Source organism: Mesoplodon densirostris, chromosome 18 (assembly GCF_025265405.1).
Source record: "Mesoplodon densirostris isolate mMesDen1 chromosome 18, mMesDen1 primary haplotype, whole genome shotgun sequence".
NCBI classification, from domain to species: Eukaryota; Metazoa; Chordata; class Mammalia; order Artiodactyla; family Ziphiidae; genus Mesoplodon; species Mesoplodon densirostris.
Window position 1 is genome coordinate 38,582,292 of NC_082678.1, and position 26,620 is coordinate 38,608,911.

Consider the following 26,620-nt stretch of genomic DNA (forward strand, 5'->3'; position numbering starts at 1 on the left):
GCCTGGTTGGGTGTGAATGCAATGGCTTAAATTTTTTTTTCTGTTTTTTTGATAATCCTAACAAAAATGGTCCCTGTCCTGCGGGTTAGCAAAGTCCAGTGTAAAAGAAAAAAGAGTGAGCGAGTCCGCCGGCTATATTTAGGACTTTTTTTCCGGGGGTGAAAGGAAGGAGAGAGAGGAAGCAAAGACATGGGCATCCGAAATTGCCCGGAGAGTTCCGCGGAGCCCAGCGCCCCCCGGGCCAAGTCGCCGCCGAGGCCACCCGAGCGCGTTCGGCCCCGACCGCCGAGCAATCGGCAACGCGCAGAGCTGGGCTCCGCGGCCTGATGCGCCCGGTGATCCGGACCTGAGCAGCGCCCGGCGGACCATTACGTGGGGCGGGGCGGAGCGGACCTGTACTGTGACCCTGCGCTCTGACCCTTCCGCCCACTGGCCTGGTCCGCTCGCTGCGCTCTGGAGCCCAGAGACGCGCCCCGAAATCTCCAGGCGTGGGGGCCGCTGCACGTTCTGCGGAGGCGCAACCCGAGGCCACCCTCTGCGGAGCTGGTGGCGAGGCTGACCGTGAACCCAGCTGGAGCCTCTGCCCGCAATCATGTCTCAGCAGTCAGGGGTGCCCCACGCCCGAGCCTGGCCGTCAGCAAAACGCGGCCACCCAGACCCGGAGAAAGGGTTCCCTTGGATAAACTTATTCAGAAGTTTTGCCCTCGGGAAACCCGCAAAGGAGCGAATTGAATTTGAGCACAACTTTAGGGTTTATGTTTTCTTTCTGTTGGTTTGTTGCGCTTACCTAATGGGGTGCTCGCCTCGGGCCTCGGTCGGGCTAACGTGGCAGGCAGCCCCTCTCCCTCAGAAACGCACAGGCCGCCCCAGGGGCCACCCCCTGTCCCTCTTCCCCCAGGTCCTGCTGCCCACGACCCCCGTCGGGTCACTCTCTGGCCCTAAAATTCCCCGCCTGTAGAGTAGGATACTTGAACCAAAAGATGCCCACGATATCTTCCGCCTGAAGGTTCTCTGGTTCTGGGCTCGAGCCCCCGCCGCTCCGCCTACCGATCCTCCAGCACCCCCGGGGGCCGGGCCCCCCAGCTGCCCGCCGCAAGGGTCGCACTTCCTGGGCTGCCTGAGCTGATGGCCCGGAGCCCGAAACCCATGTTCCCCCCCCCCCCGCCCCCACGACTCCGCAGCGAGGCGGGCCCCGGGTTGGCGACTGCAGGCTCGCTCCGCCCTGTGCCCCACTGCGCCCAGATGCCCGCCCGCAGGGGTCGCTCCGACGGCTGCGGCGGTGGGGAGAGGGTCGCGGCGCCCCAGCGCCCAGAGGAGGGAACCTGTCCCCGGCGCGCCCCGGACCCGCTCTCTCCTTGCGGGGAGCTGCCGGCCAGAGGCGGGCCTTTGCCCGGGCCCGAAGCTCCGGCTGGCCAGGCAGACGCGGGATCTGACACCGCGTGGCCTGAGGGCTCCGCCGAGAGGAAACCCTTTCCCAGGCTGCACTCCAGCTGCACCTCGGGGACCGTGTGCCCACCGGGCTTAGTTGGACACATCGCCTCGCGACGTCGCAGGAGCGCGGCCGTCTAAGAGGAGCCCTCTGCACATCACAGAAGAGGGATGATGGCTCTTGTCTTATGGATAAAAGAAGTTTGGTGCCCGGATTGCATTGGTGGCTGGTGTCCAGAGGAGTCAAGGTCGTGTGCTGATTCCAGCTCCCTGGCGCTCATGGTCCCCTGCTCTGGGCCCACAGCTTCCCTTGCCCTCGGCCAAGGGGCAGGGCGTGGTGGGGAGACTGCAGAACAGGTATTTATGCCCCAGGCTCCCTCTCCGCTGGGTCATCAAAGGCCGGTGGCTTCCTGTCCTGCAAGACACAGCTCCTGTTGGGAAGCCCTCCCACACAGCCTTGCTGTCACCAGGTTCTGGAATGGCTGTCCACCTGGCCTCTGCGGGCCTAGGGTGGTGACGACACCTCCCCTTTCCAGCGTCAAGGCACGTGCCCTCCCTGTGTTCTCCCCTCCAGCATCTTTTAAGTAGTTGCCACATTTCCCAGCAGGAGTGTGCCTTGTCTTCCGGCCAGGCCCCTGACTTTGGTACGCCAGGGCTGCATTACTTTCTCTCATCTGGTTCCCAACCACTTACCGGCTGTGCGACTTTGAATAAGTTCCACACCTCTCCTGAGCCTGAGCTCCTCTCCTACAGAAGCCTCCAGCCCCCTCTTCCTCCCTTAAGCTCTCAGGGCCGTGGAAATCCAAGGCCAGTCCTGCCTTCAACCTTCTGGGCCTGAGCTGCTGAGGTGCGGGAAGAGATCGTGCCTTAGGGATGATTTGTCCTGCTTCAACTTCCCCACCACAGCCTTCCACAGGCACATAAGGGCGCAACTCTCCTCAATGTCCCCAGGAGGCCCACTTCCCAGCTCCTGAGACAGCGTTTCTTACCTTTGATCCCTCCAGCATTTCTCAAAGCCTCTTTGAGGACGCAGATGCTGACGGGGATTATCTACACCTTCCTACCACCAGACGTCCACGCACATTAGCACTCACCCAACTCCTTCCTACCCCTCCTCCTTCCCTCTCGTTGCAGTGGAAGAAGCTGCGGGCCAGCGTGACCCACACTGACCCCCAGTACTGCTCTGGACCTCAGCCCTTCTCCCCTCCCATCTCCTTGTCCCTGACACCAGTCTCTGCGGTGTGGACACGGATGTGCCAGCCAGACCCCGTTAGTGAAGGACACGTTGCCCCAGCTGTGGGAGTGCTGTCAGCACATGGCCTCCGGCTGTCAGCACCTCCAGACTGAGGGCCGGAAGTCACGCCCCTTTCCAGGAGGGCCCCATCCAATGACGGAGCAGGGAGAAAAGGTCTGGTCGTCCCAGCAGGCTCCCGGCATCTCTGAGGGCTTCCTGCCCAGTTGGCAGAGGACGTGGGGCCCATGTCACAGCTGGGATCGGCCCCTGCCCAAGCCTTCCCCCTCCTCTTCCTTCTACAGGTGTTGGTCCCAACCCAGGAACCCGACCTGACCTGTGTCCCTCCCTCTCTATGGTATGGTTCAAATCAGTATCCAAACACACTCCTATATATGTATATACACAGTGTATATATATATTTTTGTTTGTTTTTTGTTCCTTTTCAGAGCCAAACACATGTGCAGGTCCTACTTTCTCACCTCTTATTTCCTCTCTATAATGCCAGTTATTCTTTTCTAAAAATATTTATTTATTTATTTATTTATTTATTTATTTGCATCAGGTCTTAGTTGCAGCATGTGAACTCTTAGTTGTGGCATGCATGTGGGATCTAGTTCCCTGACCAGGGATGGAACCTGGGCCCCCTGCATTGGGAGCACAGAGTCTTACCCACTGGACCACCAGGGAAGTCCCATCTTTTTTTTTCTAAACAATGAACAGCTTATGCATACACTGAAAAATCTGTAAGAAATACAGAGTAGAGTATGACTCTCTAACCCAGATCCTCAAGTTTCTCTCTCCAAAGGCAACCACTGTTGCTAAACATTTTATGCAAATACAAGTAAACGAGTATACATTACTGTGTCTTTCTTTTTTCAAATGGGAGCATTAAGTAAATAGTAATGCCATGATATGGGTGATCATTCCATGTCAGTGTGTGTGTGTGTGTGTGTGTGTGTGTGTGTGTGTGAGTTTTTTAAAATGCTAACTATAGATAACTTCCATTTGAAAATGAAGGAATTATTGAAGTAATAAATGTCTCTTTATCCCCGGGAGTACGGTTTCCTAAAAGATTCTGCTAAAGTTAAGAAGAAAATAAAAAGAAAATAACTTTCTAAACTACATATCTTACTTCTAGACAGTATTTGACTCCTTGCTTTGAGAAATAACACACTTATATTTGCTTTCACCCTTTCTAAGTTAAAAAAAATTAACTAGTGTATACTTTATTTCATGTTGCCAAGAAGAACAGACACCACAGGGCTCACACACACTCCCCCTTTCCTCCTTCCCACCCCCACTCCCACCAAGTGAGGACATGGCAGCAGGTGGCCGTCTGCAAGGCAGGAAGAGAGTCTTCACCAGCCACTGAATCGCCCGTCATCTTGATCTTGGACTTCCCGGCCTGTTCCAGAACTCTCACAGTTCCAGGATGGTGAGAAAACAATGTCTGTCGTTGAAGCCAACCAGTGTATAGGATTTTGTTACAGCAGCTTGAGCTGACGAAGACACGCTGCTTCCCTCGGAAGTCAAATCCAGTGGATATGCTTCTGTCTGAATTTTCCATGAGGTCTAAGCAGCATTAGATTCGGATGACAATTGGGTCTTCCTTGACACTGCTCACAAGCCACTAGTGTTTCCCCAATATGTGTATAAAATCCTCACCCTTTACCCCAGCTTACAAACCCCACCTGCTGCAGCTCTACTGACCTTCCCAGCTCATCTTGTTCTACACTCCAATGACCATGACAGCCCAGCCACACTGGCCTTTATCAACTTCTTAAATATCCCAAGTCCCCCCTCCCACGCCCATCACATGCCCTTTGCACATGCTGATTCCTCTCCTTTTAATTGCTCTTTCCCTCCATTTTGCATGACTGGCTCTTTCTAATCCCTAGTTTTCAGTTTAAATATCACACCTTCAGAGCCCTTGTCTGATCATTTTATCAAAAGTAGGTCTTCTCTGAGCTCAGCTCCACTTTGTTTCCTCCCAGCGCTTTCAGTAATTTATAACTGTTGTCGTTATTTTGTTTGTTCATTCACTGTATCACTGTACACCCCACCGCCCTTGGCTAGGAACATACTTGCTTTGTTTATCACTGAACGAACACCTGGCATAGGGCCCTGGGTAGGCTTTCAATGCGTATTTGTTGAATAAATGAATTAGTCTGTAAGGACTGAATTAAAATGCATATAAGGTGTCTAATAACGTGCCTGACACATTGTACAAGTTTGGCGATGATTAAATTCCACCTCATTGAGACTGAGCTTATTTCTACAAAGGTGCTAGGTGTTATTGGTGAAAATTTCAGCAAATTCCCATTGTTTTGGGAAGAAAAAATAGCTACACTTTATGGAACCCTTGGAGCAGTGGTTCTCAAAGTGTGGTCCTTGGACCAGCAGCAGTAGCATCACCTGGGAATTCGTTAGAAAAGAAACCCAAAACTCTGGGGGCAGGGCCCAGTAGTCTGTGTTGTAGCAAGACTCCCCAGGGTAGCTTCTGATGTGTGCCTGAGTTTGAGAACCACTGCCTTAGGGTATTTTTTTTTGTTTTGTTCTCTTTTTATTTTGAATTGTGGTAAAAATACATAACATAAGCTTTACATCTTAACTATTTCTTTTTTTTGTTTGTTTTTGTTTGGTTTTTTTTGCGGTACACGGGCCTCTCACTGTTGTGGCCTCTCCCGTTGCGGAGCACAGGCTCTGGACACGCAGGCTTAGCGGCCTTGGCGCACGGGCCCAGCCGCTCGGCGGCATGTGGGATCTTCCCGGACCGGGGCACGAACTTGTGTCACCTGCATCAGCAGGCGGACTCTCAACCACTGCGCCACCAGGGAAGCCCCACAACTTAACCATTTCTTAATGTACAGTTCAGTAGTGTTAGCTACACTGACACTGCTATGCAGCCAATCTCCTGAAATCGTTTCATCTTGCAAAACCAAAACTCTGCTTCATTAAATAATAACTCCCTCTTCCCCCTCCCCCGGCCCCTGGCAACCACCATTCTACTTTCTCTTTCTATGAATTTGACTACTGTAGGTACCTATTTAAGCAGAATCGTGCAGTATTTGACCTTTTGTGTCTGGCTTATTTAACTCAGATTGTGTCTTCAAGGGTCATCCATGTTGTACCATGTGTCAGAATTTCTTTCCTTTTTAAGGATGGATAATATTCCATTGTATAAACCACATTTTGTTCATCTGTTTATCCATCAATGGACAGTGGATTTGCTTCCACCTTTGGGCTATTATGAATGATGCTGCTACGAGCAAGGGTGTACCCATACTTCCTCAAGACCCTCCTTTCAATTATTCTGGATATCTACCCAGAAGAGGAATTGCTGGATCCTACGGTAATTCTCTTGTTTCACTTTTTGAGGAACCGCCATACCGTTTTCCATGGCAGCTACTCCATTTTACCTTACTACCAGCAGAGCACAAGAGTTCCACTTTTTCCACACCCTCACCAACACTTGTTATTTTATTTTTTCTGATAACGGCCATCCTAATGGGTGAGTTCACTGTGTTTTTTTCTTTTTAATTTGCATTTCTCTAATAATTAGTGTGCTTTAGCGTACTTTTACACGTTTCTAGGATAACCTTTTTGTAGTTTATAGGCCCTGTTTATAGGATGGCAGAGTACCTGCAGCAACACAGATGGGGAATTTTCAGTCATTTCAACGTTTACTATTAAATGTAGAACCCAAATCCAGATTCCTTATCAATGTCCTTAAAATCCTGACCTATCTGTATTTTTCAGCCATCAAAATACGACCATTTTTTTTTTTTTGTCCCACTTCCACATCACAGCCGTAAAGGCTGACAAATATCCATCAGGTCTGTACTGAAGCCCACCTTCACAGACTGCTCCTTCCTTCAGGCAGAGAGAGACAGCATGGGACTTCCTTGGTGGCGCAGTGGTTGAGAGTCCGTCTGCCGATGCAGGGGACACGGGTTCGTGCCCCGGCCCGGGAAGATCCCACATGCCACGGAGCGGCTAGGCCCGTGAGCCATGGCCGCTGAGCCTGAGCGTCCGGAGCCTGTGCTCCGCAACGGGAGAGGCCACAGCAGTGAGAGGCCTGCATAATGCAAAAAAAAAAAAAAAAGAGAGAGAGAGAGACAGCATGTCTAGAAAATGGTAGAAACTGCACCCAGGAGTGCAAATGTCCTATAGTCAATCGCTCAGGGGATTGAAAGCGCTTTTGAAGTAGCAGGTGGCAGCCTGAGAGCCTTTGAACCAGATCCTCCTGACTTATTGGCTAGAGAGGAATCCTGTTTTAATCGAAGAGAAAATCTTCAGAGGTACCTGGGGGCACCAGTGCTTCTTATAACTTATCTCCCAAAGGTCTGTGTACAGCTCTCAGGTATTTCAAGCCAGTCCCTCTTCAAGTGGCGGGAAGTAACTGAGTACAGTGTCGTGTGGACTCTAATGTCACATCCACTTCACTATGGACGTGTTCTCCTCTTCCATTTCCGACCCTTCTTTTCCACTTTTCACTTTCTCCCTCTGGAGATCACCTTCATAACCTATGCCTCATCTCCGATTCCCAACAGTCCACAAAGAGGCTGAAGTAACAGATAAGTGAGTTTTCCCGTTGTCATAAACGCCGCCGGCCATTTCCCTGGCTTTGCTAAGTGCATTACTGGAAAAACTGGCCTTAGGAGGAAGATGGGTTTCCTGTTGACTTCCATTAGCGCTTGATGAATTTCTTAACTTTGAGCCTTTGGGAAACCCGTTTGAAATAGGAACGCCTGGTACTTTTTGTGAAGTAAGAGTATGAGTATAAAATAGTGAGGCTGACTTCCATCGGCCACCCATGACAATTAGTTATGACATTGAAGGTGGGCTTTGTCTCCATAGTGGTCTGCCCACCTCTCAAAATTCCAGGGGCCAGTATCAGACTTTCAATCCCGTATCCATCTGAAAGGTGCAACCGCACAGAGGTGAATCTACCTAAAAAATGAGGTTGGTCTGTACAACCCAGAGCTGCCTCTTACTTGGTTTCCCTAAGACTGTGTCCCGAGGAGGTTACCAGTATGTTGAAAGTAACACACTGTTCTGGAGTAAAAGCTCTTTGTGGAAATTGTTTGACCATCAGTTCAATGAGTGTTTAAACTGCAGGCTCTGCTCTGCCCATCTTGATTAACTGCGCTCACCAACACCGATTTCTACCTGTCACTCTTCCACTGGAAGACTTTCCATGGTTCTTGGTTGTGGGCACCTGTGGTTCTCAACTCTGATTTCATGTGGACAAGGCTGTCTGGTTCTGTCACCTGCCATCCTAGGGCTCTTTGAAAAGTTACTAATGTCTCTGTGCCTCAGTTTCCATCTGTAAAATGGGTCGGTAATTCTGTCAGGGCTGAGAGCAATGCCAGACCCGTGCTGGCTTTAAGGGATGCTACTCTCCTCATCACACGTAAATAAATGACTGTCACAGCCCTCTGCCTTGCCCCAGTGCTCTCCTCTGTTCTGTAGCTCATGATGGCCCGTGATTCTCAGATGAGGAAGTGGAGAGGGGGCACCTTTGGAACCTCTGGGGCTGAAAACACACTCAGATGTTCTGATCTAACTCTCCCGCCCTCCACCCCCACGGGCATTCGCTCATGAGAATCACGTGAACGTCTCCTGTTCAGATACCCGTCCTGAAACTTGGCAGGCAGTTTAGACCAAGCCTGGCCAGGTTAGAAACGACTGAGAGGCTGAGTGAACAGGAAAGCAGCAGACGCCACTCTGGGCTAGTGGGTCGCTGTTGCCAGATCTCCCGATTTTTCCCAGCAAAGTTAGAAAACTGGATCCTTATGTGAAATTGCCTGCATTTTATATGTGAGGAGATTTTAAAAGTTACATGTTTGAAATAAAATTTAAGAACAGCTTTGGGAGTCATTAATATCTGAGCCAAACAAAGGTAGATCAGACGGAGGAAATCCAACTGCCAGCCTCTGAACTTTACAAACCCCTGTTCCTTCCAGAGAGCTCCTGAGAGCAAGAGGACTTCTGACTCTTGTTTACAGGCACAAGCACTGATTTTCAGCAAAGCGAAGGTTATCTAAACTGCAGCAAAAGGGGCCAGACAGAGCTTGATCCCCACTGCCTCCTCCCCACCACGCAAGAGCCTCCCAATCCAGCCGCCTCTGGGGAGACGCCCAGACCGCTTGTGCACGGCTCACGTTCCCCTATTTGTACACATCACCATCCATACACCAACTCTCCCACTTCATGTAAACCCTCCTCCAACCCTGCCCTGGCGCCAGGCACCGTCCCAGACTGATAGTAGGTGGCCAACAAATTGTTGGTGCTCGAAGTAATTAAAGTAATTAAGCACGTTGGGTTACTGCATTAGAGTAATAGCTTACTTAATGGCCACTTAAATACTCTGTTATGTCAGTCTGTGGTCTGCTTTGGAGCCCCTAGATTATAAAGTAAGTGAGTTTCTGGATTTTTCACTAGATCAAAGCCTTAGCTGATTCATCTATTCATTCATTTATTTGTCCTTTCTTGAGTTACCCCTGTGGCTAGGCCCTGTGCTAGTAACAGAAATGCAGTCCATGCCTTCATACAGCTCACAATCTCCAGGACCATCTTGATAGCTTTAAGTGTAGATATTATAAAGGTATCTATTCATTATAAAAGTGAAAAGGACAGATTAATTTAATACATGGATACATAGGGGGAATTCGGTTGGAAACGGAGACAGCTGTACCCAAGGAATCTCTTCCCCCTCCCCAGGCCTCCTCTCTGGTGGCTCAGAAACAAATAGTTATTTCCTAAAGCAACCGAGGAAGCCTGAATGATTCCTGCACAGAGTTGGCACCAGAGGAGCAAAGATCCAGAAGAGACCTTGGTGAGCCTTTGCCCCATCCAGGAAGGAATTATTGACCTTTGAAGGCAGCTTTTCATGACCTTCCATCTGTCTTTGGCCTCAAGGACTCCTGAGTATAAACACAGGTACTACCTAAGTAATGATTCAAGCAATTAGATCTCATTGGGTAATTCCAGAGAAAGTTTGTTTTGGTGAATTCAGGCTTGCCCTACAAGAAATAATAAAGGGACTCTTTCAGGCTGAAATGAGAGGATGCTGGAGAGCCACTTAAAGCTGGATAAACAAAGATCTTTGATAAAAGTAAATACATGGGCAAATATAAAAGCCAGTATTATTGTTATTTTTATTTTCTACATGTTTTAAGACAAATGCATAAAAATCAACATAATATGATGTTGGACACACAGTGTAGAAAGATGTAGTTTGTAACAACAACAACATTAAAGAGGTGGGTAAGGAATTGTATAAGAGCAGAGTATGTGCTACTGAAGTTAAGTTGATAGCAATTAAAATTAGATTGTTATAACTTTAAGATTTTAAATGTATCATAGTAACCATGAAGAAAAGATCTATAAATATACACAAAAGGAAGTGAGAAGGAAATCAAAGTGTGTCACTACGAAAAAATCAACTAAACATAAAAGAAGGTAGCAATGGAGGAAATGAGGGACCAAAAAATCTATAAGACATACAGGGCTTCCCTGGTGGCGCAGTGGTTGAGAGTCTGTCTGCCGATGCAGGGGAAACGGGTTCATGCCCCGGTCTGGGAGGATCCCACATGCCACGGAGCGGCTGAGGCCGTGAGCCATGGTCGCTGAGCCTGCACGTCCGGAGCCTGTGCTCCGCAGCGGGAGAGGCCACAGCAGTGAGAGGCCCGCGTATCGCAAAAAAAAAAAAAAAAAAAAAAAAAAAAAAAAAGACATACAGAACACAAATAGCAAAATGGCAGATGTCCTTCCTTATAAGTAATTACATTAAATGTAAATGGATTAGACCTTCAAAAAGCAGATATTGGCAGAGTGGATAAAGAAAACATTATCCAACTATGTGTTGTCCAGAAGAGCCTCACTTTAGATCTAAAGACACAAATGGGTTGACAGTGAAAGAATGAAGGTATTCTATGCAAATAGTTAAACCAAAAGAGATAGTGATATACTATCATCAGACAAAATAGACTTTAAATTTAAAAATTGTTATAAGAGACAAAGGAGGACATTATATATTGATAAAAGGGTCAATTCATCAAGATGATATAACAATTAAAATCATATGTGTATTGAACAACAGACACCCTCCCCCTAAAATTTATAAAGCAAAGATCGACAGAAGTAAAGAGAGTTATGTAGTGATAGTTGGAGACTTCAATACCCCACTTTCAATAATGGACAGAATCATCAGACAGATGATCAATAAATATGGAAATAGAGGATTTGAACAACAATATAAACCAACTGGACTTAATAGACATACAGAATACCTTACCCAACAGCAGCAGAATACACATTTTTCTCAAGAGCATGTGGAACATTCTTAGGATAGACTGTATGTTAGGTCACATAACAAATCTTAATAAATTTTAAAAGACTGAAATCATGCAAAGTATCTTTTCTGGACACAATGGAATGAAACTAGAAATCAACGGTAGAAGTAAAATAGGAAATTTCACAAATGTGTAGAAATTAAACAGCACATTCTCAAACAACCAATGGGTCAAAGATTAAATCATAAGGGAAACTTAAAAATACCTTGAAACAAATGAAAAAAAAACCCAAAATGTATAGGATGCAGTAAAATTATCCCTTATTAATACTGATGCAAAAATCCTCAATAAAATAATAGCAAGTGAATTTAGCAATATATTAAAAGGATTATACACCATGACCAAGCAGCATTTATTCCTGGAATGCAAGGGTGGTTCAAAATATGAAAATTAATCAGTGTAACACATTCCATTAATATAATAAAGGAAAACTAAAAATATAACTACCATACAACCCAGCAATCCCACTGCTGGGCATATACTCTGAGAAAACCATAATTCAAAAAGAGTCATGTACCACAACATTCACTGCAGCTCTATTTACAATAGCCAGGACATGGAAGCAACCTAAGTGTCCATCGACAGATGAATGGATAAAGAAGATGTGGCACATATATACAATGGAATATCACTCAGCCATAAAAAGAAACGAAACTGAGTTATTTGTAGTGAGGTGGATGGACCTAGAGTCTGTCATACAGAGTGAAGTAAGTCAGAAAGAGAAAAACAAATACCGTATGCTAACACATATATATGGAATCCAAAAAAAAAAAAATGGTCATGAAGAACCTAGGGGCAGGATGGGAATAAAGACGCAGACCTACTAGAGAATGGACTTGAGGACACAGGGAGGGGAAAGGGTAAGCTGTGACAAAGTGAGAGAGTGGCATGGACATATATACACTACCACATGTAAAATAGCTAGCTAGTGGGAAGCAGCCACATAGCACAGGGAGATCAGCTCGGTGCTTTGTGACCACCTCGGGGTGTGGGATAGGGAGGGTGGGAGGGAGATGCAAGAGGGAGGGGATATGGGGATATATGTATATGTATAACTGATTCACTTTGTTATAAAGCAGAAACTAACACACCATTGTAAAGCAATTATACTCCAATAAAGATGTTAAATATATATATATATAATGAAGGAAAAATTTTAAAAAACACTCATGGTCATCTCAATTGATGCAGAAAAAACATTTGACAGAATTCCACACACTTTCATGATAAAAAGCACACAATAAACTAAGAATAGAAAGGAGCTTCTTCAACATGATAGAGGCCATATACATAAAGCCCACAGCTAACATCCTAACCCTAGCCCCTTCGAAGGGAACTCAGGGCACAGCTGTACAGAGTCGCAGCTTGATTCCTCTGGAAAACAAGGTTTGAGGCGAGCAGCAACATGCTAACAATCTCCTGAAGAGGCACAAGCCCACAGGGTGCGGACCAGCGGCCATGGGAAGTGAGGCCAGGGAAGGAGAGAGGAGAGGCTGTACTTTGTGGGCGACTTGGAGAAGAGCTTGGAAGAGGTAGGCATGCTGGCTCGTTAGCCTTCTTTATTTTTATTTTATTTTATCTTTTTTTTTTTCACTAGCCTTCTTCAGAAGAGTGGAAGGAGGTCCACAGGAAGGGATGGGGGTTTATCTACCACTGGAGGGGGTTTCCTCCTTCTCTTGTCCCGCATTGGTCAAGGTCCATCCGTTGGGAGTTATTTCCTCAGGATTCCCAGACTGCATCACCTGGCCCTTTGTTGGCTGCAGCAAGCAGCTCCCACGCCCTGCAGCATGCTGTGATTTTCAGATTTGGAAGTTGGAGAGGTGCAGGGGTCTGAATGGCGGTCTCCCAAAAGGTATGTCCACCTGGAACTTGTGAATGCAACTCTATTTGAATAAAGGGTCACTACAGATGTAATTAAGGTAAGGATTCTGAGCTGAGATCATCTTGGATCAGGGCGGGCCCTAAATCCAATGACAAGTGTCCTTAGAAGAGGATGACATGGAAGAGAGGCCAGTGAAGGCAGAGGCAGAGCCTGGAGTTTTGCTGCCATGAGCCGAGGGATCCCCAGAAGCTGAAGGAGGCCAGGGGCCCACCCTCCACCGGAGACTCGGGAGCCAGCCAGGCCTGCCCACGCTGGGACCTCCAGGACTGCGAGAGGATAAACTTCGCTGCTTTAAGCCACCAAGTCTGTGGTCATTTGTTACAGCAGCTCTAGGAAACACATACCAACGAATACACCGATGGGGCTGTCCACAAAAAGACCGGGAAAGGAAGAGGGCAGATGCGGAGATTCGAGGTGAGCAACCGTGTGTCCCATCCAGCGCCTGCTGCAGACCCGTGTGGAGGGAACAGGGGACCTAGGGACGCAGGCCTGCTGGCAGGTGGAGGTGGGGTGTGAGGCTGGAGCTCAAGTTGGTGGGGAGGCTGAGGGCTGTCAGATCAAAGGGAGTCACCAGTTCATTAAAAATGGATGCTGTTGTCCGGGAGGATGACGGCAGGGGATGTGAAGAGAAAAAAAGGGATAAACACAGGGTTGAGATGGTCTCGGGGGGGAGCTGAGCTCTCGTGGAGAGGGGCTGTGGGCAGGGATTATCTGGCAAGTATTGAACAGATGAATGGCTGGAGTTTTAGGTGCTGATAATGACATTGAAAAATGTCCCCCAAAGATATCAGGCCCTACTCCCCAGAGACTGTGACTATTACATAGCAAAAGATGTGACTAACTTAAGGATGTTGAGATGGGTGGGCTAACCTGGATTATCTGGGTGGGATCTGGCTAAGGATGTACACGTCCTTCTAGGAGAGAGGGCGGGGGTGGGGGAGATGTCACACACACACACACACACACACACACACACACACACACACACACACACACACGGGACAGGGCTGTGTGAGAAAGGAGGCCAAGACTGGAGTGTGATGGTCATGAAGCCATCAACCAACGCACACCAGCAGCCACAAGAAGCTGGAGGAAGCAAGGAAGGATTCTCCCCTAGAAACTTCGGAGGGAGGTTACTCCTGTTGACACCCTGATTTCAGCCCTTGATACCGACTGACTTCAGACTTCAGACCTTTAGAACCGCGAGAGAACACATCTCTGTTGTTTTTAAGGCCCCCAGCATGTGGCAATTCGTTACAGCAGCCCTAGGAAGCTAATACAAATGGGGAGGAAGTCAGGGCTGATTTGGCCCTGAGTCATAGCTCCTGCAGGAAGGAGGGACCAGGAGAACTCAGGGGCACGTGTAGAGGAAAGGAAAGTGGAATGGACGACGATTCAACTCCATACACAAGTTCTGTAGCAGATGCCGTCTGACGCCGTGAACAGTACACGCTCACCCTTGAAAAACAACGACAGAAGTACGATGTCTTGAACGCCCAGTACAGATTTTAGGAGGAAGCAGGGTGAGTAGAAGACCGGGGTCCCCTATAGGAGGCACTGTTGGGTGAAGATGAACTCAGGCGTCGAAACAGAAACAGAAAGGACCTGCGAGGAGGGGGGCGGTGGGAACACAGAGCCAGACCCCCTGCAGGGCAAACCGCCCGCCCGCCTGTACCCCACACGCGGAAACATCACCGTTCTGTTTCCAATCTTGCTCTACTTCAGAGCCGCGGGCTGTGTCTGCTCGGGGCCAGAACAGCCGGGCAATTCCGGAAGATCATTCGTCCGACAGTTCAGTGGGGCGGCACAGTACAGAGCAAAGCACGTGAATTACTTACTCCAGTCCCGTCCCGAGCCTCCCTCACCAGCTTCTGAAATGGCAGGAGTTGTACCGCATTACAGATGGAAACTCGTAGAGGTGGGAACAGAGCCCTGCCCAGGGTCAGAGCCGAATTCAAACTCGGATCTGTCTGCCTCCTAAATGCATGATTTCTCCATCGGTGTGTGGGGGGAACGGGTGTATATGCTCTTTGAAATTTCTGAAGCAGTTGGCCTGAGATAAGACATGTGTCAGCATGACTAAGGCACTTGAAAAGAGCGAGGGAAAATCTGTTGAGAGCCACCTCCCCGTATTAGAGACCAGGGGGATCCATGGACCCTCTGAAATGGTTTGCAAAATTGTACAGGCATGTGTCCATTTGCTAGGTGGCAAGGGCCTCAACTCCTACACCTTAAAATATGTTAATCTTGGGCTTCCCTGGTGGCACAGTGGTTGAGAGTCCGCTTGCCGATGCAGGGGACATGGGTTCATGCCCCGGTCCGGGAGGATCCCACATGCCGCGGAGCGGCTGGGCCCGTGAGCCATGGCCGCTGGGCCTGCGTGTCCGGAGCCTGTGCTCCGCAGCGGGAGAGGCCACAACAGTGAGAGGCCCGCGTACCGCAAAAAAGAAAAACCAAACCAAAACAAAACAAAAAACGTTAATCTTGCTGCTCTAGACATAGGGCACCATGCTAGGCTCTATGAGTAACCATCAGTCTTTCTAAATCTAATGCTAGTTGGCTGCCCATAATCCACAGACAAAGACAGTGCTTTGGGAAGAGGCTATAAAACTGACATATAAATACGTTTTACTTCTCAGCCCAGGCAACATCTGTCTGGGTAGTTCTGGTCACACGTACGTATGATATAAAGATATAAAAGGCGCCCCCCAAAAGGAAACCCAGAAGTTACCAAGTCGTTCACGACTACATAAAGACTCTATCAAAATTCTTTAAAGCCTTGTGTCTACATGCCCTACTCATCTCCCTGAGACTTTCTAAACTGCTAGGAGCCCTTCTCAGTGAGGTGACAAAGGTTAATTAACAGGGCGGCCCCCTCTACATCAGAGAAGCATAGACAAGGAAGGGAGAGAAAGCTTGAGTCAGCGTGGGCAGAGATTTCATCCTTACACATTTGTTCTGACAAAACCCATCTGGATGAGCCTGGGTTCTCCAGAGGAACAGAAACAAGAGGACTGAGGGATCGGCTGGTTGATAGGAATTGGCTCCTGCAGTTATGGAGACAAAGTCCCAAGACCTGCAGTCGGCAAGCTGTTGACCCAGGAGAGCCGATGACACGGTCCAGTCTGAGTCTGGGAGCTGTGACCGGTGTCGTCCAAAAAGAGAAAAAGATTTCTGTCCGTGTCTGCTGAGACTGTTCACGTCCCTGCAGCTTAAGAACACCTGTTGGCACTTCAAGGTGGGCAAGAGGCCCTGGGTCCATCCTGCTTCCTTCAACTCTCCTGGAAATGGAGCCAACCTTCCAGCCGCATCCATCTGGGAATCAGGAATTATAATCACTAAGGGACCATATCATATCTCAAGTAATTAGGTGGGAAAATCCTAGTGGCCACCCTATAAATCTAGATCACAGGCGATAGTTGAATACACCAGATGGTGGGCACTGGTCTGTGCTCAAGTGGCTCAGCTCTAACCTGTGGTGTTTGCAGGAAGATGTCCATCCATCTGTGTTCACTGTCCTTTTGTCCATATGGGCACCAGGGTCAGGGCTCCTGGAGCACATTCCTTGGGGCTCCCAATGGTACCCCTGTGTAAAAGAGAAGCTGGGGGAAGACAAAGTGGATGCAAGAGTAAGTAAAGGGATGGGGCTGTGGGACAGGCCCGGGGGTGGCCCAGGGTGGTGAGAGCAGCCTGAGACCCAGGGAGCCCCGGGCTGGCTTGGGACCCTCCGCAGACGGGGCTGGCCACCTGGCCTCCTGCTGTGCCCAACAGCCAAGGTATTTTCAGTTTTTCGATGCTGGGGGCTGCGGGTCTACCCCTGGTCACGTTTGTCTCCAAGTGGACTCAGGAAGCAAATGCACCACCGTCCCAAGCAAGAGCCTGAAGGGGGTGGCCCCCCGCCTCTCCTGCCGCAGCCAGCCCAGAACTCAGCCGTAACACCCTCCTACTTCTCCCGAGACCCGGCTGATCACAGATCAGAAGTGGCTAATCCTTTCCTCCCCAGCCGGCCCAGCCTCCGTGTGCCAGAGCTGCTGCCGGAACACCGGATGCATGAGTACAGACGTTAGCGCCTTTGATCTCCGAGCACGACGACATAGACTTATCAAATGTTTGCCTCTTTCTGTCTCTTCGAAAGGCTGATTTATAGGACACAGCCTTAGCCTCCCTTCCTTTCTTGAAATATGAAGTGTTCGTGAATAGCCAGGGTAATATTTAACATCCTGCCAAGGAGGCTTTCGCACTAACAAATGCACTACATCCCCGCCAAATGGACCACATCTGTTTGGGCTCCTCTTTTTGGACTAAACAAATTAGCATTAAAATGCCTCGCGGAGAATGCCAAGTGTCCCTTTCTAGATGAGGGGGTAGGGACAATTCCGGGGGAGCCCGGCTCGCGGCTGATGCTTTCCTGTCCCGTGTGTCTGGGCAGGAGCCGGGTGGTTGGCGGGGAGCCAGGGAGCACAGGGACCCCAGTGCCCACAGAAGCTTAGGGTTGGGGCTACTGGAAAACGGACCTGCCTGGCTCATTCCTGGCTCTTTGATCCAAAGTTTTCCCTAAACGATTCTTGAGAAAATGGAAGTGTCTTCCAAGAAGCACTTTACTTGGAGAAGAAAGCAGCTGACTTTAAAGGTGCTGAGGCAAATGCTCTTGACAGGAACTGACTTAGCTCTGAGGGTGGCCCTGCCGCCCTGAAGAGGGCGCCGGCCTGGGAAGTTCCGGGGGTGCGGCTGACTTGGTGTATAGAGCAGGTAGTAAAACGCCCTGGGTTTTCACCTTGTTAATGGTCTTGTAATAAGTGGACCTTCACCCGGGTCTCTATATAAAGGAGGTCCTTCCTTACAATGAGTCGGGGACAACAGGTGTCAGGCGGTCAGGACAGGCTTGCATCGTGGTGATGGGCGGTGGCATCTGAGGGTCCGCATAGCCGCTGGGCACTGCCTTCGCTGGGACCCCTTTCCCGGGGCCTCTCCTGGGGCCCATTTCCTCACGGCCCTGACCCCAAGGCCTCTCCGAGGACCAAACTATGGGGTGGCCAGAAAGCTCATTCGGGGCTTGCCAGAAAATGTGACGAACCCCCGAACGAACTTTCTGGCCAAGCCAGTACAGTGTGATTCCCCTTTGTCCACCCTCGTCTCACCGAGTTCCTCAAACCTTCACGGTGGGAGGGGACGGCTGCATCCCGCACGTGGGCTGATCGACGTGAACCAGGCCGAGTGGGTCAGGAATCAGCACAAACCCTACATCAGGCCAAACAGGGCCAGCATCTCAATGTCCACTTTCTTTTTCTTTGAGTTTGAACAAGCAGCTGGCTCCAGTCACCCAGTGGCCCACTGAGGAGGCGACCACAGTTACCGGGGGCCTTTGTTTTCTTCTCGAGATATCCCAGGCGGGAAGACAGGGGGGTTTGTTTTCTTCACTTCTGCACCCCAGCACCTCACCCGAGGTAAGTAGTAAACAAGTATTTGTGAATAAAGGAATGAATACTTGTTTAAGGGGTGTCTGCTTCTTCAGGGGAGACAGCCTGCCAAGAGTGGTGACAGCAAGTGGAGAGACATTCTGCCGCCTGGATCAAGCCGTGCCTGGTCTCACCTGGCTGCAAGGCGCTAGCCTTTCTCCAGCCAGTGACGTTATAGATGGCTTTCTGGAGCTGACGGGTGACGATGCTTTGCCCCCAGAGTTGGTTTCTTATTTTGAAACACACTGCATTGGAGGGGAAAGAGGCCGAGGGCCTCGAAGGTGCAGAGCTGGACCCCCATTTCCTGTAGGACGTCGGAACGTCGGTCAGAGGACACGTGACAATGTGTCCAGGGCACCAAGTGGGGAGGGGCTTTCACGGCGCAAGACAGCTCGGGTGCAAGCTGGGCCCCCACCATCTGGAAACGGATACCTCTCTTAATGAAGGAAGAGATTTTAGCAAAACATAAAAAGCGTGATGCCAAAAGAGGAGATGAACCACCAAGCAAAAAAAAAAAAAAAAAAAGTTAATACTATGAATGAAGGATTTGGAAGACAAGCCCTGAGGTCCAACCCACAAAATAAAAGAAGTTATTGGCACAGTACTGCTATGAATCTATACACCTTTTCATTTTTTAAAATCTTTAAAATTTTTATTTATTTATTTAAAAAATTTTGGGCCATGCTGCACAGCTTGCGGGATCTTAGTTCTCCCCCAGGGATTGAACACAGGCCCCTCGGCAGTGAGAGCCTGGAGTCCCAACCACTGGCGCCAGAGAATTCCCTACACACCTTTTAAATGTATTCAGATATTTTGATTTTGCAATAGTCTTTCTAATTTTGTTATTCGTTTCTCATGTACCATCATGACCTTTTTAACGTCCCTTTTTTATTTTTTGTTATTTTATCTTTTCAGCAGAGTTGCCTCCCGGCCAATTAGTTTGGTGGCCAAAGTACCTAGAACCGGAGGACTTTGGGGAAGAAGCTGGAATGCGCCTTCCACTCCCTCCCTGAGAACTCTCCAGAGACTAAGCTCCTGGGGGTCGCGGCCGAAGCTGGGTTCGTCCCTTTGTCCCACACCAGGCCCGGCTCACGGCACGTGCACGGTCACTTGCTCAGTGGATGACAGAGAGGCAGGTGCCTCTCCCCTCACTGATGCTTTGTTTGGTTTGTGCTTGTCTGTTTGCTGAGGGTGGGAAGGGTGGAGGGCAGTGTTTGTGTTAGCCCAGCTAATGCTCCCGGGATTGTTCGTCTTGTCACCTGGCCCCTCTTTAGGTGTTCGGGGTAGGGTTACTCAGCCAAGCACCCTGCTCTGCCTTCCTCTGCTCCCCTCCCCTCCCCCCTCCTGCTCATCCCCAGCTCTGTTCTGGGCTTTGCTTTAGAGAGAGGAGCTGTCGGGTAGGATCTGTCTGCTGAGGACAGCTGAGGCTTTTACCAAGACCCTGGCACTCCATCTTCACCCCTGGCCTGGCCGACCTGCCGTCTTGCACTTGGGGTCCTCCCTCTCTTGGCTTCCACTTCCTAGGTAGCCCCCCAGCTTATGCGCCAGGTCGGGGTCCCATTCCTTTAAGCTGACCTGGATGCATAGGCTGGCTCTCACCCGCCGGAGGTGGGTGACGATTAAGGAAGAAGATGGGAGCTAGACACTAGATTCTCTGCTAACGCATTTGCAAAAGCAAAAAGAGAGAGCAAGAAAAATTGTGGCCAAGAAGCCGACTTGACTAAGAACTCCTTGCTGCTACGTCATTGAGCCAAGACAGCCCTGAAGACACAGGAAAGGGCGCAAATGTACCACACTTTGGAAAACAAAGACTGAGTAACATCAGGAAGGCTGATAGTAACCATCTTGGCTCGACTCTGGCTGTTTTCTTCACAAGACAGGTCGAGAGCTGCGTCTGCCCTGGATTCAGTCACATGGGGCGTGTGCCCTACTCACCTCCCCCAACCCCGTGCTGGTCCCAATGGAGCCGAGACAAGTGTTCCTCCAGCCCCAGCGCCTGCCTTAAAGCCACCCATTCATTCCTTTGCTCACTGACGGAGCACCCGCCTCGTGGTCACTCCCAAGTCCCTTCTATTCTGGGTGCCCGTGGATCCAGCAATGAGAAGCAGACGCTTCTGCCTTACTGGGCTTAGGATCTGATGGTGGGGCAGGGAGATGGTGCATGGACAGGTGAGCAACACCCGCAGGCTGCACACTGACAGGTGCCCCGGGAGACACAGCAGGAATGGTTGGGGGGATAGTCTGAAGTCAGAGAAGGGAGATCCAGAAACAAGAGAAGCTGTGGGTGCTGGTCTGGAAGCAGGGGAGGGCCCTCTGGTCGGTGCAGCCCTGGACTGTCCTGCAGGTGGGGTGGGAACGGGGACTGTCCCAGCAGTGGGATAAGGATGGTTTACAAGCCATTTTCTCTCACGAATCCGCCTGTTATGAACAGCTTTCCGAATCAGTTCCTTCTTGATCCCGGGCTAGCAGACCCTGTGCTTCTGACCACAGGGGCCTCTCGTAGCCCAGATGGGGTTATTCACTCAAAAAGCACTTACTGAGGGGCTTCCCTGGTGGCACAGTGGTTAAGCATCTGCCTGCCAATGCAGGAGACACGGGTTCGAGCCCTGGTCCGGGAAGATCCCACATGCCACGGAGCAACTAAGCCCGCGCGAGCCACAACTACTGAGCCCATGTGCCACAACTACTGAAGCCCGCACACCCAGAGCCCGTGCTCCACAACAAGAGAAGCCACCACAATGAGAAGCCTGTGCACTGCAGCGAAGAGTAGCCCCCTCTCGCCCCAACTAGAGAAAGACTGCGTGCAGCAGTGAAGACCCAATGCAGCCAAAAATAAAGAAAATAATAATTTCAAAAAAGCACTTACTGAGCACCTACTCTGGGCCAAGCATTGCTCTAGACACTGGGGAAAAAGTGCCGTGGAGCAGCAGTCAAGTCGATTGCTGGACCCTGTTTGTTTTCCACTTGCTTTTTTTTTTTTTTTTTTTTTTTGCGGTACGCGGGCCTCTCACTGTTGTGGCCTCCCCCGTTGCGGAGCACAGGCTCCGGACGCACAGGCTCAGCGGCCATGGCTCACGGGCCTAGCCACTCCGCGGCATATGGGATCCTCCCAGACCGGGGCACGAACCCGTATCCCCTGCATCGGCAGGCGGACTCTCAACCACTTGCGCCACCAGGGAGGCCCTCCACTTGCTTTTTATTTAGTTGCCTGTCAGTTGACACCACTGATCCTACAAGACGGATGGAGAAAACGCGCCCTGGACACGAAGAGCTTTGTGGATGATCGCTAGCTGGCCGATGATTCCAGAGAAAAAGCAAGGCAACATCCCAACCCAGTTCTTCTTTAAGTCAAAATCTCTTGGGCTGTGAGCATGTCATTAGAAAGGTCAAGAGGGCATTTCCCGAAACCCTTTCTCCCCTGAGTCCCTCCTGCCGTCAGTTACAAGTGTCCTGCTGTAACAGGAGTGTGCTGGGAAGGGGGGGTGGTGGGTGGAGGTCAGAGGACGGAGACCCTGACTCCAACTGAACTCAGAGAAGTGAGACCCCCATCACACCTGAGTCAGCAAGCAGAAAAAGCTTTGCTCTGGTCCCAGCATTGCCATCGGGCAGAGGAGTGCTGAGTCCTAGCTATTTTCTTATCAAAGCAAAAGGAGTGAGGATGGACTGAGAAAAAATAAACGGTCAGAAGGAAATTCAACTCTGTATATCTGCAGAGCAAAGCAGTTTCCGACAGCCTTGTTTTTTCCCTCTAGCATCAGGGCGTGGGGCACTCAAAGTGTATTTAAAGTGCAATAAAGGTGTTTTGACTGGGCAAGACAGACCCTATTTTTATGTTTGAAAACACAAACCAATCCTGGGAAGAGGCAACGATCAGCATCCCCCTCACGGTTGGCCTACAGAGACGGATGCTTTGGTGAAATTTGGTTTTATCCTCAACGGATACAGTGGTTTTACTAAAAGGAAGTTGGTACAATTTTCCCAGAGTCAGAAGGAATACTGTGTTAAGAATCATGTTTCTTAAAAAGCTAAATAAGGAAACTGGACATGACCCCTTTCCTTGTCATTTGTTTGCCATATTATGAAATAAAGTCCAAGTGCGATCCCGTTTCAAAGCACAGGCTTCTGCTCCTACCCGTGTGGCCCCCCGCCACCTGAGTCAGGGCCCCCAGCTTGAGTCCTGTCCTTGCAGCCACTGGCCTGACAGGCTGAGTGAAACTCTGCACATCAGGTCCAGACAGGGCGTCCCAGGCTGGGCTCCTGACATGGCCAGGGAATCACCAGGATGAGCAAACTCAGACCCTCCTGTCTGTAACCTTGGGTCCCTGGGAGGTCCTCTGCATGTGCTCGTGCCTCCCCAGTGGGGTGACAGGATTTCCCAGAGACCTGCCGGGGGACGCTTGGAACACACGGTCTGCACCGTGCGGGAAGCGCTACTGGTCATCGGTCAGGGTCAGAACACCGGGCTGTGGAGGTGAAGCCCCGGGACGTCAGGAGCCCAGGTGACCGAGCAGCTGTCTGGGCTCTAGGGCTGAGGGGCTTATGGAAGCGTGAATTCCACGTTCCCGCAGGGATGAAGGGACAGGGGTCTGGGAAGGTGGTGGTCTGAGCACAGGGTAGCCCCAGCGAGGTGTGAGAAGCAGCATGGCGGCGGGGTGCAGGTGGGGGTAGCAGTGAGGGGTTCCCGTGGAAGGTTCTCATCCTGGGGTCTGAGCACCAAGGAGCTGAGACATCATCTGTTGTGCAGACTGCACACTGGGCACTGTATTTTCTGAGCCGGGGAACGACAAGTCAGGAGGTCAGAGAGGCCCCAAGGACCATTTCTAGGGCGATGGTTTTAAAGGGAGGGGAAGGGAGAGACTGGGTGATCCAGAGCAGAGGGTGGGTGTCAGGCGGATTCTTTCGGGAGCGCAGGCTGCTTGCTTCCACCCCCTCAATAAGAAACATCCCCGGCTGGGGCGTTCTGCTCTCCTCCCAGCTCATGAAAGTGAGGCAAGTGTCATCGGTTCCGCCAGGAACCGGAGATGGAGTGGAATGACGCCACACGCACTATGGTTTGAGCTGCTGGTTTATTGCAGCAGGAAGAGAACCGACTCGCTTTACAAATCTGAGGGCTGTGGATGTCCCCACCCGACACACTCATGCCAGTTCCCACAGTGCGACCTGGATGCAGCCAAGAGGTGATGTTTCAGGTAACCGGAGACAGAAATCAGATGCTACCTGCAGTCGCTTTGGAAAGTTTTGAGAGAACAGGCTTATTGCAGGCACTGTTTAAGTGTTGCATAAATTCCCAAATGGATTCCTTCCGGGGCACTGAGTAACTAAAGTATCCTTTTAAGCTTCAAGACCTTCGGGCAAATGGGACAGTGGACAAGCAGGTGGATGTGAGGGCCGAGGAGACTGCTGGTGACGGAGGCTGCCCCTGTCTGTGGGGACCCATGCGCCTCCCAGGCCCACTAAGCACCCCCATCCGGAGTCCAGCTCCCGCTTCCGGCTCTCCAAGCCACCGGACGTGCGGAGGTTAATTTCTGAATTTAGAAGATAGCAGGATGGAAATGTGTTCCTCCCTAAAGGGACAAGAATGTGAGCTATGTGGGCCGGCCGGCCCCTTTCTGATTTCCCTTCTCACTCAGCCTTGAGCCGAGCTGATGACCGCAGCAGTGACTAAAGAGGACGAGATGGATCAGGGCCGGAGGGATTTCTAGTTAAGTCTAGCATGACCCTTCCAGAAAGAAACGCTCTGACACCTCGGATATTTTAAAGTGAACTTTAAAGATGCCTTTGATTCCCTGGAGTTTCTGAAATGCTGATACATGATAGGGTGGGCGGTGGGTGGTCCAGTCTGAGATTACCCAGACAACCGTTTGGAATTCCTCCCGCAGAGGCTGGGCAGCAGCATGTCCTTGGTGTCGTTATCCTCTGAGGGAAGATGAGGCTGAGGATGTGTGTGGGACAGAGGAAGCTGGACCCAGGGGCCCTGGCTCATTCACAGGAAGGGGGGCTGCGACTGGCAGCCTGCATTTCTTCTGACAGCCGGCGAGGGACCAGAGGCCACGGAACCACAGATACCAGAGTGCGAGTGTGCACCTCGTCCGGCCACCCCGGTCGGCAGCTGGGAAGTGTGTGTGGACGGGCTAAGAAAGGAAGGTGGGCTTGCACTTCTACCCGAGGGGGAGGACGAAGTGGGTGGGGTTAGAGGAAGAGCTCTGTAAAGACCCTCAAAGAGAAATGCTCTCCTTACCTAAACCTGCAGAGCCAACCCAATTCTTATTTGGGGAGCATTTGGATATCACCGTGGAAAGAGTTGTCGAGTGATCACTGAGCACCAAATTAGTTTACAATCTTGTTCTCAACGCAGCGACTTCTCTCCTGGTGCTTTGGAATTACCAAAATATCCTTGCCTAACAGCAAAGGGGGGAAAAAAAAAACCCCTGTGCGTCTCCCTGGATGTGTTTTGCTTCTCCCCACGCGCCGGTCTGCCGTCAACTCTGCGGCCCGCCCGCGTCGCCCTGCGCAGCCGGCCGCTTGCAGGTCAGCATCAGCAGCAGGAACAGGGGCAGATGCCAGAGGCTGCAGAAGAACAGCTTCCGGGAGCTCTTCCGGTCTGCGTCCCTGTAGAACCGAAAGCTGAGGTAGGAAATGTACAGGTTGATGGGGAGGGCGATGACGGGGAAGGTCCACGTGGTGACGTCCAGGGCAGGGGCCGCGGCGGACATTGCGACCAAGGCCAGGCAGTGGCGCAGGGCAACGCGCCGGCACAGGTCCGGGTGGGTGACCGACATCATGCAGTAGCCGCCCCGGGAGTAGTCTTCGCGGAGGCCCCAGCTCAGCGCGTTGAAATGAGGAAACTGCCAGGAGTAGAGGATTCCTCCCAGAAGACACGCTCCTGCACAGGGGTTTAGGGAAGCAAGACACGCCGTCATCAGAGATCTACAGAGGCACCCCTTCCGACAGCTGCCGGCCCTGGCGGCACGCTCCCACCCCGCAAGCCGGACTCCCTCGGTTCCTCGCGCGTCTGCGCTCCCCTCTCTGCTCGGAGATGGAGGTGGGCGGGGGCGGGAGGCTTCCCACAAGGCTGAGCACCTGTGGCACCTGACCGCCCCCCGCCCCCTGCGGTGCCAACACCGCGACAACAAAGGAGGTGACACGTTCAGGGGAGGCCCAGTCCCAGACGGCCTTCTGGGCCGGGCTTTTAGCTCAGTTTCCACCAGCCGGCTCCCGAGTGAGGGGCTTGGGCAGCGAGCTGGAAGGCCGATCCGGGCAGGTGGCAGCTCCCCGCTCAGCACCGACAGAACCACAGTCCTTTCAGGCGGCACCGGGGACACGGGGGCAGCAGGCAGGGCGCAGGGCCCTCACCGCAGGGAGGGCGGGGGACTCCCCAGCGCAACCTGAATACGCGGCAAAGGGGCAGCGGCTCTGCGGTTTCTCAGGACAGGTGAACACCTGAGCACCCTTTCTCCGGAACTGGATCTTCCCCCCAACTCGGTGGGGTGAAGGCTGCCAGTTACTGAGTGCCTCCTTCTAACAAAGACTTCTACAGTCACCTCACTTAATCCGACTGCAGGACTTGAGGTAGGTTTTATACTCCTCATTAAGCAAACGAATCAGATGATGCTAGGTTCTCCAACAAGAGGTGAAGGAGGAACTCAGCGGGAGCCCGTCTGATTTCAACCCCGGCTCCCCCGCGGCACTGAGCCCGGTCTCCGAAAGGAGCTGCAGCCATTCCTGAGCGGAAGGTTCATTCCTCCTCTCCTCACACAGGGCGCGTTCCCCGAGCGCCCCACTGAGAGGCGAGTGCGGCCTAGGCACCGCGGATGCAGCGTGAGCGCCAAGCCACGTGGGCCGAGTTCCCCCAGAGCCGCGCATCCAGAGGCCCGCGGCGGCTATGCGGAAGCATGTGCAAGGGGGGCGCAGGGCACCGAGGCGCAGCGCACGGGGTGCAGCACGTGGAGCGGAGCAGACGTCTAGAGGAGGATGTCTGCGCCAGGGAAGAGTGACCAGGCCAGTGCGGTAGGTAATCAAGGCCCCCGGGCAGGAGGCGCGGCAGTCAAGGCAGGACAAGAAGACTAGGGCGTGTGTTAGGATCCACAGAGCTGTACATCAAAACAACACGGTCGATTTTACTGTATGATAATTTAAAAAGTAAATTAAAATAAAGAAGGCAGGCATGTGTCTGGAGTGCAGAGAGCAGCGGGGCCCGGCTCCAGGATCAGCCAGAGGGACGGGCAGGGCCACCCACCCCCGCTCTGAAGGTGGCGCCAAG

At 51.2% G+C, this 26,620-nt stretch overlaps 1 protein-coding gene across 1 annotated transcript in view; it reads right to left on the minus strand.

Moving 5' to 3' along the window:
* Nucleotides 1-23,439: 23,439 nt before the first annotated feature.
* LOC132478073 (protoheme IX farnesyltransferase, mitochondrial) overlaps nucleotides 23,440-26,620 on the minus strand; it is a 112,138-nt gene continuing 108,957 nt past the window's right edge. Inside the window, 1 exon segment of the mRNA XM_060080831.1 lies at nucleotides 23,440-25,243. Within this exon segment, the coding sequence (XP_059936814.1) occupies nucleotides 24,840-25,243 (404 nt within the window). The 3' untranslated portion in view covers nucleotides 23,440-24,839.